The following is a 21,151-nucleotide window of genomic DNA, read 5'->3' as shown; positions in this document are numbered from 1 at the left end:
TGATCCCTTGTAAGATCCCCAAGCTATTAGGTTTCCCTATTCGAGCCCGCTGTGTGATTAATGCAATCTACTTACTCCATGTAGTTTCAGTTACATGATGCGTGGAAGAAACCTTACTCTTGAACATCTAGCCTAGTACTGGTAATAGGGGTGCCAGGAGGAGCTGCGCTTCAGTACTAATCACTTCTGAAGCAGCTCAAACTCTTTCATATGCTGCCAGTATCTCTTTCTCAGTTGGAGTATAATCGGCCTCTGAGCCTTTATATCCTCTACTCCAAAATCCTAGAGGTTGACCTCAAGTCTCACCTGGTGCCTTTTGCCAGAGGCTCCAGGTAGGACCATTGTCCCCAGCTGCAGTATAGAGCACATTCTTAATACCTCATCCTGTCCAGACTGGTCCAAGAGCTACTGCATGTACAGTCTCCTGTTTAATTTGTTCAAAGGCTTGTCATTGCCCAGGGCCCCATTGAAAACCACATTTTTTTGAGTCACTTGATAAAGGAGGCGCACAATCTGGCTGTAATCTGGAATATGCATTTTCCAGAAGACCCCAACACCTTAAAAAGCTTGTTTCCTTTTGGCTAGTTGACAGGGACATAGCTGTTTTGTTAATCACCTCTGCCAGTATCTGGTGACGCCCATCTTGCCATTTAATTCCCAGAAACTGAATCTCTTGGACAGGTCCCTTGACCTTACCTCTCTTTATGGCAAAACCAGCTTTCAAAAGAATTTGAATTATTCTCTCACCTTTCTTGAAGACTTCTGGTGCTGTATCACCCTATATGATAGTGTCATCGATGTATTGCAGGTGTTCTGGAGCTTTACCTTGTTCCAGTGCAGTCTGAATCAGTCCATGGCAGATAGTAGGGCTGCATTTCCACCCCTGGGGCAGTTGATTCTAGGTGTATTGGATACCCCTCCAGGTAAAGGCACACTGTGGCCTACATTCTGCTCCTAAAGTAAGAGAGAAAAATGCATTAGCAATGTCATTTATGGCATACCATTTAGCTGCCGTTGACTCCAGTTCATATTGCAGCTCTAACATATCCCACACAGCAGCATTTAATGGTGTTGTAACTTCATTTAGGCCACGATAATCTACAGTCCGTATCCATTCTCCATTAGGCTTTGGCGCAGGCCATATAGGACTGTTGAAAGGCGAGTAAGTCTTACTGACCACTCCTTGACTCTCTAGCTGTCTGATCAGTTTATGAATGGGAATCAGGGAATCTCGGTTGATGCGATATTGTCATCTGTGCACTGTTGTGGTAGCAATTGGGCCCTGTTGCTCTTCGACCTTACGCAGTCCTAAAACAGAAGGGTCATCAGAAAGACCGGGCAAAATAGGCAGCTGTTTAATGTTCTCAGTCTCTACAGCCGCTATACCAAAGGCCCATCAATACCCTTTTGGGTCTTTAAAATACTGACTCCTTGGGTAGTCTGTACTAAGGATGCACGGAGCACCTGGACCAGTCAAAACAGGGTGCTTTTCCCACTCCTTTCCAGTTAGGCTCACTTCAGCCTCTAATACAGTCAATTCCTTAGATCCCCCAGTCACTCCTTCAATACTGACAGATACGGACCCTTTATGATTCAATGGCATCATTGTACACTGTGCACCTGTGTCTACCAGGGCTTTATACTCATGTGGTTCTGACATACCAGGCCACCAAATCCACACAGTCCAATAAACTCTGTTATCATTGTCCCTGTCCTCCACCTGGTTGGAGGCAGGGCCCCACTAATTGGTGCTTTGCACAGTTTCTGGTAGGGAGACACAAGAATGCCTCCTACTCTGGGCTGAAAAGCCTCCCACCAGAAACTGGAGCAGCTTCTCTCTTGTGAGCTTTCTTTTTCAACTCACATGCCCATTCCTATCCCTGCTCTTCTTCATCTTCCTTCACAATGGATTCCAGTTGTGCTTTCTTTTGCTTCCTCTTTGGGGCAACTAATACTGCTGAAGTCTGAATGGCCACGTTACATGTTGTGTGGGTTTGAGAGGATGCAGAAACTGATGTTGCAGTTGTAGTGGCTGCTGTATCCAGGTCAGGAACTGGAGCTGCCGCGGAGGCTGAGGGGGCCGCACTAGCTGTCACAGGTGGTTCAGTGACTGCGGGGCTTGTAGCTTTAAAAGCGGCAAATCCTGCCACAGAAGTTAGAATCGCTGCAATCCTCCTAAACAGTTCTATTACCAGCAAAGACTGACACACATTTCAGAGACCCAATAATACCAACAAGCTTCACTCATAAGTCCAGGGGTATTCAAAATTCCCAAAAGCTTCTGTAATTTGCTCTAATGACACGGGCAGAGAGTAGTTAAATAGCTCTCCTAAAATCTCACTCCTGAAACTGAGAAAACAAAAGGCACAGGTCTTTAATTTCTTTTGCTTCTACTGAAGAATTACAAAAATGCTTACTCCTGAATTATGATAACAATGAGTAGAAATACATCATTGACTTAACTAAAATCATATGAATCAGTGAAATACAACCCAGGACCAAAGCTATTATAACAAGTTTATTTCTACTTCCAAAAGCAATGTTCTTCACAAAAACATTAACAAGAAGAATTAACCCCACAAAAGGCATTATTAGATCCAAATAGATTTGCAACACCATCCTTTAAAAACAAACTCAAACCACAGTATGCTTTATGACCCGTAAAGCACACAAATCTGTCGTTTCCCAAAGTTTCCTCCCACCAGAGGATTCAAACACAGACTGTGTACATCAAAGTCCGATGCTCTCTCACTTACACTACCCAGTAAGCTGTTTACAGTAATTGTCAGATACTGCTCTCAGCCCGCCTCAGTCAAAACGCCGACCCTGCTCTGGCACAATAAAATCTGTGATGATTTGTCATGCAAATCCGAGTCACGGCACCAGCAGAACCTGTCACGGTTTCTCTTATCTCACCCCTGTACACTCTCTCTCTCTCTGTACGGTCTTGTTCCCTGTACCGTCTTGTCTCCCTGTACGGGCCACCAATTAAATCTGTTATGGTTTAAGGCAAGGCAGCAATAAACCTTGGCAGATGCTCCCTGTTACCCTCTTACTTCCTGACACCCCTTTTCCTTTAGATCGGAAAGATGATAGGGAAGATAGAAGGAAGAGAGACTTAGACTTCAAGTTGGAAGGTTTTGAAGAGTTTTATTAATGCTACTAAAAAATAGAGAATATATACAAAATATACAAAACGAATCTTGAGTGCTTGATGTGGAGTTGGCGTCACTCCAGCAGCAGAGCTGGGTGTGTGGAGCTGGCGGCTCCAGCAGCTGCAGCTCAGGGTCCTGGAAGTCACGGGCAGGACTGCACAGCAAACTGGAACCTGGTTGGAGGATGCAGGGCCTGAGGGCTGTAGATCACAGGCAGACAGGCAGGGTCCTCTCTAGATGCCGGCCATGGTCGAAGAGAGAGTGACCCTCATGATCACCCTCTTATATAGGGGGTATGACAACTATGGGATGGAATACTTAATTGAACCTCAGTTAGTCAGTTCTAGTCACCTGTTCCATCCACCCCTCCTCAAACACGCCCCTCTCACAATGGAACATGGGAAAATTTATCAGTCTTTCTTGGCTACCATAGTAATAAATCTAAACATGAGCTTCTTCAGCATTCCATTGGTTTCTTATCAACACCGAGTACAGCATCCAAGGAAAAAAATACACAGGCAAAAACTCAGAGAAGTACAGCCACCTAGAAGAACTTACCTGGAAAAAAAATGAATAAAAGAAAACTGGTCTTGTTTTTAACTAAACTAGGACTCTACTTTATATGGACAGATTGAAGTGGTTTGTGTTTAATAAAACACCACCATATTTTTAATAAAACATGTTTTATTGTATTACAGATTAGTAAAACACAGCCACCTCATATACAGAAGAGATATCTGACAATGTGATCAGAAAGCTTGTTTAATGGTTGTAATCTAGTCCCAGAATCTTCTGGGTTTCTAATCAAGTTTTTTCTGATATTGTTTTTTAATTTCCAGTTAATTGTTCTTACAAACATGCAGTTTATAACAGTCAAAAATTGCAAATAATATCTTCACAGTACTAATTGGTACGTAAGGCTTAATTTTTGAAACACAAACATTTCACTTATCATTACACCTGGAAATGTAGGTTCCTGCGGATTTGATACAAGCTTGAGTGTTTTAACATAAGATGTAGTATTATTTCAACTGTCATTTCTATAACTGTGTATATATTATCTTTAATTTTTAACATGAAAATGCAGATAATTAAATATTTATTAACACTTTGAAGGTTAATGGTGCTTGCCTGTCTTTTGTGGTGCCACTATTGTCATTAAAGGTTTTGAAATGTATGTTCCAAAGCTATGCTTGGAACCTGCACACAGTGTTAAATTTTGAGGAGCTGCTTTGTTAGACCTATGGAGAAACTCAGGTATTCCTCTGTAGGTGTTAATTTAAGCATCCATAGTTGAAATTTTGAGTATGTTTCTACATACATAAGACACTAGAGTTACATGTGTCAGTCTAGCGCTCTGACCAGGTTCTTTTACATATTGCAGACAAGGAAGGTTTAAGATTTTAATACTAACTGAAGAGATTTGACACTACATGGCATTCTGATTTAGTAGAGCAATATACAGAAATTGCAACACAATTGCAATACAGCAGCTGGTATTGGGACAGTGGCCTCTTGGTGGTGTGAGTCACATCACTGCCTTTCGTACTGAGCCCTGTGAAAACCCGCATGGTTGGCCCATGGCTGACCAGTCTGTTCTGCACAATAGCTCCCTGGAGGTGGCAGATTTCAGCATGGCAATCTGCAGCTCTTGAGTATTATCCCACCTCCATCTCCATTGCCCCATCCCTCCCTGGTGGCCGGCAGGGAGCTGCCTGGCCCTGGAGACAGCACAGCTCCGCAGCAAGTCTGCCTGTTGCAGTACAGGGCTCAGTACTAAACCTTGAGTCTCCTCCATGGTGAGAGTAACCTGATTTGCTCTGTTTCCCCATAAACAGGTCCTTCGTTCTAGGTCCATACCTCCTGGTTTAGCTAGAATTTTAGTTTTGAGATAAATTAACTAATTCTGAGAAGGTAAAACCTCCCACAAAGGGATTCCTATGGTATTTGCTTTAATTATTATAATGGAGAAATTGCTTTAAAGTTACATTGTTTAACACTAGCTGGCCACTAAGTACCACACAGCCACTTGCTCACTGCCCCCCTTGCCTCCACCCCGCTGAGGTAGGATGGGGTCAGAATCAAAAGGTAAACCTAAGGAAACCTCATTGGTTAAGATAAAACCAGTTTAATAATTAAAAAGTTAAATTGTAAAGAAAAGAGGGAAGATAAAAAGGAAAATAAACCCCAGAAAGATAAGTGATACAAGTGAGAAGAATTGCTCACCATTACCTGACTGATGCCCAGCCAGTCCCCCAGCACCAGTCCCCTTGCCAACCTCTCACCAGTTTTGTTGCTGTGCGTGACATCATATGGTATGGAATACCCCTTTGATCAGTTGGGGTCAGCTGTCCTGGCTTTGTCCCTTCCATACTTGCACACCCTTGGGCTTCTTGCTGGTGGGGCCGTCTGAGGAGCAGAAAAGGCCTTCATACTCTGTAAGCCCTGCTCAACAGTACACAAAAACATTCCTGTGTTATGCCATTTTCAGCACAAATCCGAAATATAGCCACATACAAGCTACTGTGAAGGAATTAAGCTTTATACTAGCCAAAACCAGTACCATTTGAGGAGTGGGAGAATTAGGATCAAGGCACGCATGCTCTGACCATTGATCATCCCCAGCACACATAGCAGCCATCACTTTAACAGGATCTGTTTGAGTTGACCTTGGTAAATGATCACTGCACATGTGGATGTTGGATATGATCTGGGGCTGCAGTTTCCATTCTGAGAAGTTATTTAGATTATTCTAGCTGTGTACATCATATGACCTTTGTAAGTTTTTTTCTATTACCTTGTTCTTGCATATCTCCTCTGGTGACTTCTTTGCTACTGCTCACGACTAGCTTTCTAACAACCAGCATAAGCCTGCTTTCTCCTTTCCTCTCTCCAGCTTACTAGAAGATTTCCATTTTTCATATTCATGCCAAAATATCACTGGGATCAGTGTTCTTCCCTCTATTAAAAATCTCACTTAGGATGTCCCCATTCCTCTTTTTCAAATTTATCACCTATTTTTTTTCCACCCTTTATTTGTACTCACAACAGCAACTCTAAACAGTCTTTTCACTACCCTTCCTTACAGTGCAAGTCACCTCAAGCTGTTATTTATGGCTAAAGTGCTAAATCAGAATTCCTGGTATGATTGAATTCTTAGTAAATAACACTCACTCTGTCATGTCACAGATTATCATGGCCATGATGCCAGTTAGTGTTAAGAGTCCACCACTCTTGTGACCAGGTTCTCTCACGTGTTGCCTTTAGGGAGGGTTTAATGTTTTAATACCGTTTTTAAAAATTTTTTTTGACATTTTACTAGTTTTTTATTTAGCAGGATGCTGCAAACCGTAAAAGCATCAGTACTTAACAGAATACAATAATTGTAATATACAATTGCATCTCCATACAAATGTGATTCTTTTTACTGGTCTTTATAATGTGCTTGCCATCACGAAGTGTCCCCAGTTACTGGGAGGGAATACATGGGTTGAAGCCAGTTTAAGCCTGTTGCTCTTCTCAAGCTCTTTTTTTCATTGTTTGGCTTTTATATGCTCTGTTGGGCTGAGATATGTATATACCTCCCCAGTGATGGTCTGGCTAACTCAGGAAGACATGTATTTGCAACCTTTTGATTAATTCAAGGATGAATAGTACACAGCCAGTTGATTCAATTAACTGTTGCAGCTGATCATCTCAACTGTTATGCCATTTTCCTAGAACAAAGACCACACAGGTCCCTGTTAAGTTCAGCTTTCTTTTTAATAGTTAAGGGTGGTTGCTCCTTCTGTTTATCCCTGAGCTTCCGGAGCCTGTAGCCTGTGCCAGTCTCTGCAGAACCTTCTACCACTGCAGCAGTTCATTGATCAGACATAACACAAAGTGTTTGGATTCTTTAGATTTTAACATTCAGAAGGAAGACTTGTATAAGATGGCTTTTTTGGCATTGTATACATGCTTTATTTTTCAATAATTCCATATATCATTTCTGTTTTAGGTCATGCAGGAGTGTCTGCCAGCATGATGAAGAAAAGAACTTCCCACAAGTAAGTCATGAATATGTTTACTAAAGCATAGGTCTCTGTAAATGGAAGTACTGTTATAGAAGTTTATTTGTATTATCCCACTCACTTTGTTCTTGGAAATCATGTGGAATAATATTCAGTCTGTATATGTGTGTAGAGTCAGGCATTTATTTCTTTCAGAAGGGTGGTAGGAAAGAGTCCCCCACAAATAGAGTTTTAAACATTGTTTTGACTGTTAATGTGAAATTATCCTTGAATACAATTTTGAAATTCTTTCTGAAATTCAAACAGAAGCAGTTGAGAGCCAGAAATTAGCCATGTGTACTGTAAGACCTCTGTTCTCTGGCACAGAGTTCATGCATTGTCACCAGGCCAATAAAAAAGTGCAAAGCATGCTTACTGATCAATTAGCCTGGAAATAATATTTTATATATTTTCTTATATGCCTGATCTTGCATTCCCTGAAACTGTAGTTTTGAAAAGGATTTTTTACCTTTCTAAACCAAAGAATATTCTGAAGTACTTGTGTAAGAATGCTGCTATTTGTTTGTGAAGGATACCTGCTTATCCTACACATTCATGGCATGTATTTTTCCCTCTACAACTTTTTTAAATAGTAACAGCTGAGCATTGGTGAGTAGTTGTGTGAAAACAGAGATAATGTTCCAGGCAAAAGTGGGCTTAGTGTCAAACAGCGAGATATCATATCTGGCTACATCTCTGGTGGGAGAAATCTAAGCTGGGTAAGTGGGCAACTCACTAAAATGTTCCGGTTGTGTAAAGTGTAAGTGTTAAGTGTAAAGTCATATAAAGGTGCATCAATCGAAAGCAGTTTGTTTGGCAGGCTTATTTTCTACAATTAACATAGTTAACCATTGCTAACCGTGTTAACTGTTTCCCAGAGACAACACCTGATGTAAAAACTGCTCTAATCCGTTCCACCAGCTCATCATTATCCATTCTTGTCTATCTTCATAGAGGGCAAAGAAAAACATTTTTTTGTCTAGGGGCAGGTAGAGTTGGTTAAAACTTAATTTCTCTTGTTCTCTTTCAACCGCTCAGAGAAAGGAGTGTATGATGGGAAGACTATCAGAGGTGGGTTGCCTTTTGTACTTGAGGGTGGCTAGATTTGTCTTTATTGTTGTGGTGATATACACTTATTTAAATATCTAAATAGGCTGTAAATTTGTGAGCATAAAGGCTTTTATGGCTCATAAGAAGTTTTGATCCTAAGTGACATGATTTTGAGGCATTTAACTCAAGCATCCAGCTTAGTTTTATGTTCATTTAGCCCGCGTCAATTATTTATTTAGTGGAGGGGTTTTTGTACCAAACCAAGATGATTTGTGTGCTGCTTACTGACTTGTCTGAGAATGAGACAGAGAAGTAGAGCATTAGTAGTTTACCAGAAACAAGTAGGTTATGAATGACAATGTAATAATACACGCTGATACTATTCTGAGATGTTGCAATACACTTATCAGTTACTAATGCATACTTTGTCACTAATTTAGTTATTTAGTTACTCATTTAAAGAAGAGGAGAAATCAGCCTACTGGCACTCAAAGGCCATCGAGGACATTTTGAACTGTTAAATCTTCAGAAGGTGTGTGGCAGAGTAAGGAGCCAAGAGGATGAAACGGCAGTTCTTCAGTAGTTGAGGATGTGATAGAATTAGCACTACGGATGAGTCTTCTGAGCTCTTCTTTACTAACTAGCAGTGAACTGCTGAGACTTTTGGAAATGGTTCTCATGGTTACAAGGCAATTCTTCCAAGTGCTCTGTCAGTGAGTGCTGGTAATATCTACCAGTATGAAGCTGACCTCACTGGCATTAGATCAGACAGTAATCTCCCAAATCTCATTCTTTCCACCCATGGTGCATAAGAAAAGAGTACAATAAAATAGTGTAAGCATAAAACAACGCTTTCTTCACATGTCCTCTAGATTTCTTTTAGCTGGCAATTCAAGGACTTTTAGGTGCAGGTTATACCTGCAGTTCAACTACAAGTGAACTTAACCATTTTGAATTTCTCATCCCACTTTAAGATAATGTGCAGTCTTGGTTCCTGCAGCATCTGAAGATGAAATTCACAACTGTATGATATGTTTTGAGGGATTGCAGAAAGTATTTTTTAAAACTTTTAGCTTAACTAGTGTGCATCATAACCTGAATGTTGTGAAAAATAGTTAATAACAATTCTTTCATCACTATTCTGCAAATAATGATAGTCTATAATAAGATCAGAATTGTAATAGGTTTGGGGTCCTATTTTCAATAACTTTTCTTTTTGGCACCATGAAAGACTTGAAATTGTCCTGATCATTGCTGCCATACTGCATTTATACTCTTCTATAGTTTTTCTTCCTATTTTTCACAGTTATGCCTTTTTTTGCACACGTGAGGGGTGTGGTTTTGTTTTACCCATCTGTTTTTTTGTTTTGGTTTGGGTTTGTTTTGTTTTATTTTGGTTTGGTTTGTTTTTTTCATAGTTCTACCCTGTGGTGTTTTTCTGAGATTGGGTAGGGGGGAAATAAAAAAACAATAAGTAAACCACACACTTTATTCGATAGGCTATTTTTTTTTTAAGTAAATGATAGTTTGTCTTTTAAGCACAGCCATGAAGTAGCAGTTGATTTTTCTGCTACCAATACGGTGCAGTTCTACACTAGATTGGTTTCCATGGTAGCAGCTGCTAAACAAAGGTTTGTGTGAAGGCTATATAAATACAGCTTTAAAATCTGGGAAGTTTTCCTTCTGCCTGTATAATCTCTAGAAAGTTTCTAAAGTATCTTGTTGTGATAGTGCAACCTTTTCACATAACTAGGTTTTAGTTACCAGCCTCTGCCTTCAAGACAAGGAAGGCAATCTGAAACTTTGGGGGACTGAAAGGCATTTATTAACTATGAGCATTTGTCTGATGTGTCAAGCTATTTCCAGCACTTGCCATTTTCTGGTATTCCTGGCTCCAGTTTTTACATGTCTAGGAAAATTATTATTCCGTTTTCAAGAGCAAATCTTTGTGGAGTTTTAAAGATAGTTCTAAAGAAACAGAAGGAAGAAATTGTGTTGGGCCATCTGAATACAGGATTGTAGAAGCTACTGTGGATTTGTATTGCTTGGTCTGTTGTGGAAATAACACACTGTTGGAGAGACAAGGGGTTTTATTTGGTTACTTGGTTGTCTTACATGAAAGTATATTCATAGCTATTATTTACTGATCTGTGAGATGTGTGCTTGCTTTCTTATGATATGTTCAGATGCAAGAAGAATTAGGTTTTCCTTGGTAATTTACTGGTTTTAAAATCTCATTTCTTACAGTGTGAATCACTGCAAATGAGAGTGAAAGGCTATTCAGTAGTACAACCTTCAAACAAAAATTTGAACTGCAAGTACACCTGGCTGGTACTTGACGTAATGAAATTTGTAATGCTTTTTACTCTCTGAGTCATTTTAGAGGTAGTTACCAGTTTGAACTGAGTTTTTTAGTCTTTTTCCATCACAGTTTTTGAAATGTGTGAAACTTTTCACTTAATTATTCCTATTTAAACACTAAAGTAGATTATGCTTTATAGGCAGAAAGTAAAATTAACTGTGAGGTTGAACATGAACAGTGTTATTTTTACCTTTTTCAATTATGAGATCATCAGAAACATAGACAAACTGTTTAAAACTGACACTGTTTTATCTATTTTAACTTTTTTATCTTCAGTTGGCTTTATTCTGCTTTAGAATGGAACTACGATTTATTAGAACTGAATAAATTAATTGCATGCAAAATAAACTTATTGTGCCAAGAACCGGATCTCTGATGTCACTTTTTAATAGTAACCTATTACTGAGACTATTGTAATTAAATATATATAAATATATACACTTCAGCAAGAACTAGAATTTGGAAGTGTGTTCTAGTTTCTGCATAAAATTATGCAAAACCAACTTTGTAGCAGAATGGCTCTTAACCAGAAGAGGTTGGAGTTCCTTCAATAATCTGTGCTATCAAAGTTAGGAGTATAATAATTGTAGTTTGATCTTGCTGAAAAGGTCAAATGATAACAAAAGTGAAATTTAACCAAACCCCCTGCTGAGATCTTTATGGTGAATGAAAGTCTGTAGGTGGGACAGGCTGCTGAAGGAATCATACATCTTGTTTTTAATAGTTATGATTACATCTCCAGCATTACACATTCCAGTGTCATGTAGTTAGTACATTATCTGCAAGACTGCTTCCAGGATTTCAGTGTTAGGATTGTTATTAGTCTTTTTTGGATCATATAGAGACTTGTCTCAGAGCATTCATCATTCTTAGAGGTATTTCTCTAAGGTCACTGTCTCTAATCTAAGGAAGAAATTATTTTCTGCAACTGATTTTCTCTTTTCAGTGTTATTTTTAAGCATCCTAGTGGTGTGCATATTTTATTTCCATTTAAATGAAGTGTGCTACAAGTAGTAACCCAAAAATTTATTTTACAACTAGTTGACATTCATGAGAATTTTAATCAGGTGCCCCTCTAAATAATCTTTTCAGGAATGAGTAAGTGCATTGTAACATGCTACAATAGATATAACACACATTTCTTATCACCAATATGCTGTCATGATGTTGTTAGTTTCTTCCATTTGTACTCAAAATTGTCAATTAGTGTTTTTATGAACTGGTTAGAATAAACTTGTTTCAGTGATTTGAAACTGTCAAGTAGCTTACATGGCTGTTGATCCAAATGACTGTTATTTGCCAGAGGGAATTTCCATGCAACCTCCATGAAAACAGAGGAAGGACAAGAAAGTATATGTAGTGTATTTTCCCCATTAAGGAGTATGCCTTCTATTACCATTACCTTTGCATATAATTTTTCTTTTACTGTATTAAAAAAGAATGCTAGAGAAGTGTTGTTGCCACCATGTGTCTTCAAAAATACTTGGAGTCAAAAATATATTTAAATGCAGAAGGAAGCTAAATTTTCTTCAGGTGAAAACATGGGTTAGGAAAAACAAACACCTTGGAAGATTTTTAATCAGCCACTGTTTTCACTGACTTCATCCTCCTGGGGCAGGATTTTACTTATTCTGCAGAGAGCAACAAGGTAGTAAAGTTAATACTGCTAGGTAACCTTGTGCTCTGGGACCTGATCAGGTGAGTTTTACTTTTGGCATTCAGGGTAGCAAGGGTTAAAATAGTTCTTTTGGCTTAAGCAAGCTAGTTTTAGAAATGACTATTAAGAAAACTAACCTTACAAAGCAAATGAAAAATGTTTCACCAGTCTTCGGTGTGTTTTTCTTTTTTTCAGTACAGTGTAATGTGCTTTATACCCTGATTTGAATAAGGTGCACTAAGCTATAAAATGTTGCCATCCTGAAACACACAGTTCTTGTCTCGAGTAGAATTTTGAATATATATATACTTGTTTAATATTATGTTTGTATCTGTGTGCAGAAAGCATAGAAACAATGTGGGACCAAGCAAACCTATTTCTCAGCCACGAAGAAATATTGTAGGCTGCAGAATACAGCATGGATGGAAAGAAGGGAGTGGACCTGTAACACAATGGAAGGGCACAGTTCTTGATCAAGTTCCTGTAAATCCCTCTCTCTATCTTATAAAGTATGATGGATTTGACTGTGTGTATGGACTAGAACTGCACAAAGATGAAAGAGTTTCAGCACTTGAAGTTCTTCCAGACAGAGTTGGTAAGTGTTTGGGGCTTTTCCTGCTAACTTCACATACATATAAGTTGCCATATACTATTAAATGTTCTCCAGTAATCTCTCCAGACTTCCGCCAAGATAACATCTAAACACATAAATGTTATTAGCCTTATTTGTTTTTGTCACATGGCAGGTAATCTAAATGTTCTATTTAAATTTTCTTGGTTCCACAAAGATTTGATGATACTGGCACATGCAGTGCTGTCTTCTGTCTTTAAGTAGTATGCAGTAAGTTTGGTAGTTTTTGGTTAGTGTCTTATCCCAGAGAACGTGTGTGATATTAATGTTGATACTTCTGTCAAAATTTAGACTGTATGCCATCTTGGCTGTATTGTTCTGCTGTGTGTGCCTGATAGTAATGACAGTACATTTTTCCTCATGTACTTCACCTAAGTACTGTTAATAATGGGGGAAAAATACATCTTCTAAGTGAAATACCTTGTTTAGTAACAAGGCTTTTTGATTTTTCAGAATTAGCACTGGATTGTTAAGCTGCAGGTTTTTCAAACTCTAAAGTTCAATATTTACCCAAGTAATTACTTGTTTTTCAACAGAAGAAGCTGTTGCTTTTTTTAAAGTTCTGCAGTTTTTCAGTAGTGGACTCTGTGGAATGGACAGTGTTTGTTTCATATGTGAATTCACAAACATCCAATCAAATTTGTCTATGAATTGGGGTATAGATTACTTTTCACTGAGACATGTGTCCGTGCTTTTGAATGAACCTATGAAATGCTGTCATTTCAGCTTCATCTCGAATTAGTGATGCCCACCTGGCAGACACAATGATTGGTAAAGCTGTGGAACACATGTTTGAGACAGAAGATGGCTCAAAAGATGAATGGAGGGGGATGGTTTTGGCTCGAGCTCCTATTATGAACACATGGTTTTATATTACCTATGAGAAAGACCCCGTCTTGTACATGTACCAACTCTTAGACGATTATAAAGAAGGTGACCTTCGCATTATGCCTGATTCGAGTAAGTACATGAAGATCTTGTTTGTTACTTCCTTGGGGTTTTTTTAAGTATCACAACTAGCAAAGGTTATAGCACAACAAAGAACATCTGTGTTAACTGCTAAAGTATGTTGCAGTAAAAGTGTTTTCCATAATTATTCGTAATTCTGCTGAAAAATATGTATGTACTACTGTGGAAGAGTTTATGCTTGGATTTTTTTAGTGGAAACTGACAATCCAGAAGTTTTCCAGTGTTGTTTTCATATATAAGTATTACAGCTCATTGAGATGGCTCATAATTTGCGTTTCTGAAGCAGTATTGTGGGAATAATATTTTGGGGCTTACTAATATAATCAAATTAATTTTGTTGGAGTACGTGTCTTCAGTGTGAAAAACTGTTGAGTAGATTCTTGCAGGAAAGAAATCCTAATCTTTTGAAAATTCATTTTCTCTCAAATATTTCAACACACTAGGCAAGAAAATGTTTTAGTAGATTAGGAGGGATATTTTTTCCTCCCTTCTGGAAGTAAAAGTCATTGGGGCTTTTCCTATTAATGTTGAAGTATTTTCACGGAATCAGTATTGGTCAGGAGATTTGGATAGCCAGTACAAAAAAAGGAAAAAAAGCTTGTAAAGAGTACTTTGTTTTTATTTCTCCTGTGTACCGTAAACACATTTCTCTGACAGAGGCAATCAGGACTTTAAAGAAAATGAGTCATTAGGTAACTGTAGTGATTGGCTACATCATGCCTTACATAAGTATTAGTTACAACTAATTTGTTGAGTTTGAGACTGTGTTCCTTCAGATATAGCACTGATAACAGGCTGCTGGCTAAATAAACAAGTGGAACTTATTTGCGTAATGTCTTTAGTAATAATCTGTGAGATATTTCCCCCTTCCTCACAAGTGTAACAAAAAGCTGCTGCTTGTAAAGAGTGAGCCACAAATGTTAATGGAAAAAAGTGACCTTCCTCTTCCTGAAGAAATAAAGCAAGCTCTTTCAGATTTGAACCTTCAAATAATGTGTTCATTGTCTTAACTATTAAAAAGTACTTGGAATGTATTATAAGTCTGCTTTGCTTTCTTCCACCTTGGGTGTGGGAGTAGGGAAAGAGCTTATATCCTTTCCATTTAAGAATTAATTTGTTCTAATGCACTTTTTTCCTCAGTGCTCGCCATGAGACTGTCTTACTGCTTACCTCTTTCCAAACCACTTTGAATTATTTGCTACCTTCCCTGAATCTGAATGCTTTCCAGACCTTTTTACTTATGTCCTTAAGTCAATGATTGGATGTTAGAAGTAGTATTTTATGAAACAGATTTTGGGATACCTGGAAGTATGTCTGCAATTTTGGTGGAACTTGCCATGGCATTATAAGTAAAATTTCTAGGGAACTCCCTTTTTTCAAAGACAGGTTTCACATATGTGAGGAAACCAAATTTAGATAATTTCTTTTTGGTGAGGGGAATGTGTATTGCTGGATCTGATAATAAAACTTTGTTCACACTACATAATGGCCTCTATGTGAGAATGTGTTTAATTTGCATCTTTGCCAAGGAAGGCTCTTTACATAGCTGATATTAGAGGATAATAGCTATGCATGACAAAGTGTTTATAGAGGAACTGAAACAAAAATTCAGAGTGAAACATTTTAGGCTTGGGGAAAAATGTTAAGTGTAAGTACAAGCCAATCTATTAATTCCCTGTTGGATTTTTTTCTCCTTTGGCAGTTTTTTCACAACTCCCAGAACTGAAAATGGATGAAATGTGTAAGGGATTTTTAACGCAAACTTGAAACAAAGACATGAATTTGAAAGCTTAGCCTTTCTAGAATAAAAGCCACATCAGATGTGACCATTACAAAGGAAATTCCTTGCTAGAATATGAAATGAAATTTATCTAAAACTAGTTTAAAAGAAGACAAGCTGAGAAAGGTGTGGTTAGCTTCCAGTGCTCCAGTACAGTGCTTTTACCCTCTATCACATTTGTTCAGTGACTGGCTTGTAACCAACCCCTTGGCAATGGTCATGTTACGAATCACACCTTTTTGTACTGAAAATTGTCATAGGCATCATCTGAAATACGAAGATGTTTCTGGCTAGGTTTTGGTAGATAAGCAAATAATATGGTTAGACTTTATCAACACCACTATTCCAATGTGGAGCGAAACCCCCATTTTAGTAGTAGTTTACACTACTGTCATCTTAGAAGAGATGGCTTTGTTGCAGTGGCATGCATTCACTGAAATTTTGAATAATATGCATAGAAGAGGGAGGTTTAGTTTGCTGCCTTTTTGCTGAGGAAACCTATTGCCTTTTTCTGCTGGTGACTTAAATTCAATTATCCACAGAAGTTTTCTGTAAAATTTCTTACCAATCAAAGTACTGGTTTTGTGTTAATAAAACTGAAGACAGTATAACTTAACTTTTTCTGGAAGTGTTGGGTGCTTGTATGAACAAAACTAGTTTTCTACGTACTTTGTATTTCAGACTTGTAATTTTTTCATTTGAGTTTTAAAGAAGCCTCTGCAGTTGTCTTCCATGTTGAAAATTCTGTTAATTTAATTAAGTACAATTAAGTACATTGTTTCTGTGTTACAGATGATTCACCTCCTGCAGAACGGGAACCAGGTGAAGTTGTGGACAGCCTGGTAGGCAAACAGGTGGAATATGCCAAAGAAGATGGCTCAAAAAGGACTGGCATGGTCATTCATCAAGTCGAAGCCAAACCATCTGTCTATTTCATCAAGTTTGATGATGATTTCCATATTTATGTCTACGATTTGGTGAAGACATCCTAGACATCATTGTGAACTTTTGCCAAATTTGTGGAACTATGAAATGTAAAATTTGTAGACACAAAGACTTGACTGCTTTCCAGTTAAATGAAAGCTTAAATGTCCCTGCGAACCCACAATCTCTGCCAGCAAAACTGTTTTGTTCCAAATAATATAAACAAATGTGACACGTTTTGTGTAAGAGAACTCCTTTTCTTGAAGGAAGTCAATATATTTGGGCAGGAGGGAGTTAAAAGCAAAGAACAGCTGCAAATTCAAGCTGTGTAAAGTTGATCTAGTATTGTAATCATTAATCTAAATTTTTTCATAGATTTTAACTTTTTCTTCAACCTTGCACTCACCTGTTCAACTGCCACATGCAAGTGTAGTTTGATATTTTGATATGCCTTCTTTTGTAACATTAAATTTAATTTCTTGGCTACTGGCAGTCCTTGTTTTCAGGGTTGGGACAGAGGTGACTTTTCGGAAAGGTTTAACAGTTTGTGCAGCAAATGAGGAGTGCCTAACCCGAGTAACATCAATCTGCTGTGTTTCTACACTTCATTTCAAATTTAGCTTTTTAAGAACTTGCAGTACATGGAAACGCTTGTGCATTTTTAGTAGTCACTGGGCAGTAGGATATCAAGTGTTTGATTTACACACCTTTCAGTGAAAAGGTTTTAAGCTATAAAAATATATTTAACCTGTATAACCATTTAATTAGAAAATGCAAGTTAATGGCCCATATTCACAAGTCGTAGGAACCGGTAAAATACATGCAACAAGGCTGCCTTCAACCCTAAATGTACTTCTTTCTTTGTTTTTTGTTATTCACACTTCTTAGCAAAACCCAAGTGCTTGGTGCCACAACTTTTAACAGTATATATGCTACTTCAGAAGACTTCAGACTACGCATTGGCAATCAGTAGTCTCTCATTTAATATCAAAAACCTAGCGACCTGAATGTTCATGTATGGACTTAGAAGCCTAACAGTAGTTAATATTTTACATGATAAATACAATATCATACCAGGGGGGTGGGGATTGGGGATCCTTTTACATGGAAGAGTTACTTTAGAGAAGGAGGAGCATTTGTTGCCTTCTGCTCAGTCTATTGCATTTCTTTGTTTGTATGTTTGTTTTTAACCATTTTGGTTCAAGAAGGCATCTTTCCCACTTCCTCTTTTTTCTGGCTTTTCCACATAAGGAGTGTCTGGACAAATCTACAGCTTAAACCTGTTGTTGCCTTTTGTGGTGTACATTGTACTTGCTTTGAGGTATGCTGTTAACGTGAATTTCATTATATGAACACTAGAGTTCTGCATGCCAGTGATGTACTATCTAATGGAAGCTATAGGCAGTCTCAGTGGTTCAGTCATCTGCATTAGATTGTGGATGTAAATAGCAGCCCACAACAGCAAAATTCTTTCACGGTTTTAATCTTGCGAGATAGCTGTAAATGAAGATTAGGATTTTTTAAGTGTGGCATCTTTAAGAAGTATCAGAATTGCAACAACAATCAGCACAGCAACAAAATTGTTATGTTACATGAAGGCAGAGCTCTGCAAGTGTCAAAGAACTGCCTCACAGAAACACAGGATGTGAAGACAGTCAACACTGTTGATGGAAGGAACAAATACTCTGATATCCAGCCGTATGCCATTAGTGGAAGGATGCAGGAGAGGTGCTGTTAATCAGAGATCAGGATGACCTCTATTGTGGGTATTCTTGATATTGAAGACTCAGTGGTTTAAGCCCCTTTCTGTCCATTTTTTTTGCCATATGGTTCCATATTTTAGCCTTAAGGCTTGTGCCTCATTATGCTGTTGAATGGTAATAAATACTCTCCATATAAATATGATACCTTAATTCTTTGTCCTTTGCTACTATATCGCATTATGTCCAGTATTTCATCTTGGGCAACCAAAGGCAGGCTATTGTCTTTCAGTGAATAGCTTCTCAATGCAGTCCTTAAGCACTAAGTACCCGAGTCATAAATGTTCCTTGTGTTTTGAACAAAGTGAGCAGATTTGCAACACAGTGTTTTCATCCTGCAGATCTGTTATGTGTTTTCTATTGACTCTTAAGAGTCCTGCATGTAAATCTCAAAGCTGAGCCTGGCTCCGTGAGCCCAAGTTGATATTTGTGGCACAAGAATGAGTGAGTGTGTTGATTATACACAAGATACGTGGATAACCTAGTACACTGAACTTTGGGCTATATATCTGAGGAATACAGCATTTGTGTTGGAATATCTGAGGTTTAGGTCTACTGGAACATTTTTAGCATTAGGCTTGCATTTGTGGGTTTTCTGCAAGCCTCTTGAATACACCACATATTCTGCCAATTAGAGTATAATCTATAAACTGTAAATTTTATGGTTGTTTTTAGATGTCCCCATTGTCTGTTGTGTGGATATTTCTTTCATCTTTTCTTCCTCTTTCCTTTTATTTTTTTTTTTAATAGCTTAAACCACCTTTTTGAGGCTTGAGACTAATTCCACTCCCTGCCCATCTGCTTTGGGCTTTGTTTTAGGCTCATGTTTCAGATCTGCATGCAGTGCTTGCGTTACCCTGGTAACTAAATGTTGGTTCCTTGTTATAGGGGTTCAACATTACTTTCCAAAATCACATAAGACTTGTGATGGCACAAGCCATGGATCTTTGTATAAAAGTTACTCGCCTTTCACATTTACCTGCTGTAGTGTTGTTGTATATTGTGTGTGTGCGTGTGTGTGATGTCAGGCTGCCATGTAAAACTTGAAAAGGAAAAAAAAAACCCTTAAATGCAGACCATCCTTTTTTGCATGCTTAGAGAGTTAGAACGTTCAATGTAACAAACTAAAGTTGCATGTTAAAATGTTTAGGTTTTTGTTTTGTTCTGGTTTTATTTTGTGTTCAGTTTTTTGTGAATTTGCTTATTGTGCTGTTTTAATGGTTGTTAGTAGGATTAAATGCACCGGTGAGACGAGCTTAGTGCCAACGGAAGGTAATTTTCCAGTTGTATGTGTCATACAGCATTTGAAGGGACCATGTGTTCTGTTAAATAAAAAAATAAAAACCACAGTTGATTAGCAAAACACAACCTTTTTCTTCCTTCTTTTTGAGTGCCAAACCCTAAACTATGTTGGCGAAGACTATGGGGAAAGCTTTTTTTTTTTCTTTTTTTACTGCGACAGGTAGAAGCCTTTAAATTAATTATTTTAAAATGGAGGCTTTATCTTCAGATAGAATTGACGTTGCTTCAGGGAAAAGAATTATGGTAAAAACAGTTTCTGGTTCCTTGAAAATGCTGTGCTTTTGTATTTTACATCATTAGTGCAATTTGGATGGTTCTTGGTATGTGTATAGTTCAAAGGTCTTCGTGTTCACATTTTAAAATTAGGTAATGACTTCATCTTTAGAGCTTGGTTTCATTATTTTTATTTTATTTTGAACAATGTAGACAGTTCCCTGTTCTCTGCATTTAGAAGTATACACACTTTAAATCTGTTACTTAATTCTGTAAGTAATTTTTATAATTATGATGTAACTCTATCCTTAAAACATTTAAAATAAACCCTTTATGTGCAACTTACGACTGTAAACTTTGTTCTCATGAGCAATATGTGGAGATGTGATTTCAGATTGTGAAGAAGCAGTTTCTTCAGTTTCAGCAGTGGGGAACAGTAGAAGCATTTGGCAGTGTTTACGTGATAACATTTGTCTGCTTTGAATTAATAGAACTCAAAATTCAGTCAAGCACATTTTACTGATGATAAAAAGCAAAGCTGATCCAAATGTGAGATGATGAGCAGAGAAGAAAACATCACCAGGCTGCAGAGCTTTTTAAGTTATCTAAGTTGTTCCAATTAATGCATGAAGGCTTAATTATGTTGTTAAATAGCTGTGGCAGACTTTCAATATTGACCAGATTTTTATTCCTACCTCTTTTCTCATAATAAAAGGGAAAGAATTATATGGATCCCCCAAAACACATTTTTTGGCACCAAGCTCGTTAGATGTACACTGAAGATCTTGGAGCATGCCAGCATGCAGTTGGGATGAATACCCAAGCCTCTTCAGTTCCCTGAGTTCAGTATCCTGTTCATTGTATCTGGTTGCCTGAGAGACTGGTCCCAGTGAAGATTTATCTCGTGTACATCTGCTGATTAGGGAGAGTCTAAGACTGTGCTTTAGCAAGAGCACCACGTCTGAAGAGCAGACATTAATCTGTATGAGCTGGCTACATTGAATTATGGTTAAAAATAGATAACACTGACATTTTATGGCTAATGCCCGAACCTATTCTGTATTACAGCTGATAAACCAACCTCAGTTTTGTAGTATCTCTTTTCATAGAGGAAGGAGCCTTATAAAAGCAAAGATATTTTTGTTCTCTATTGCTGCGGTAATGGAACTGCCCCTGAAAGCTGCTTACTTAGGAGTTCATTTACAAACAGCTCAAATGTCCTTGCTTTGAAGACAGTAATGTCCTACAAATCTAGGAGAGTGGGGGTAGGAAACCTACCCAGAGCTACAGCTTTAATAC

General features: G+C 38.0%; 1 protein-coding gene across 4 annotated transcripts in view; it reads left to right on the top strand.

Moving 5' to 3' along the window:
* Window positions 1-20,197, top strand: part of SPIN1 (spindlin 1) — a 61,320-nt gene extending 41,123 nt beyond the window's left edge. For all 4 annotated transcript variants that reach the window (XM_065045779.1, XM_065045780.1, XM_065045778.1 and 1 more), the window contains exons 3-6: window positions 7,153-7,201; window positions 12,615-12,868; window positions 13,631-13,864; window positions 16,446-20,197. In XM_065045779.1, coding sequence (XP_064901851.1) covers window positions 7,153-7,201; window positions 12,615-12,868; window positions 13,631-13,864; window positions 16,446-16,645 — 737 coding nt within the window. In that variant the 3' untranslated portion in view covers window positions 16,646-20,197. The remainder of the gene's footprint in view (window positions 1-7,152; window positions 7,202-12,614; window positions 12,869-13,630; window positions 13,865-16,445) is intronic.
* The last annotated feature ends 954 nt before the right edge of the window (window positions 20,198-21,151 follow it).

Source organism: Columba livia, chromosome Z (assembly GCF_036013475.1).
Source record: "Columba livia isolate bColLiv1 breed racing homer chromosome Z, bColLiv1.pat.W.v2, whole genome shotgun sequence".
Taxonomy (NCBI): Eukaryota; Metazoa; Chordata; class Aves; order Columbiformes; family Columbidae; genus Columba; species Columba livia.
The sequence above is the reverse complement of the archived record's forward strand: the minus strand, read 5'-3'. Positions and strand labels throughout refer to the sequence as shown.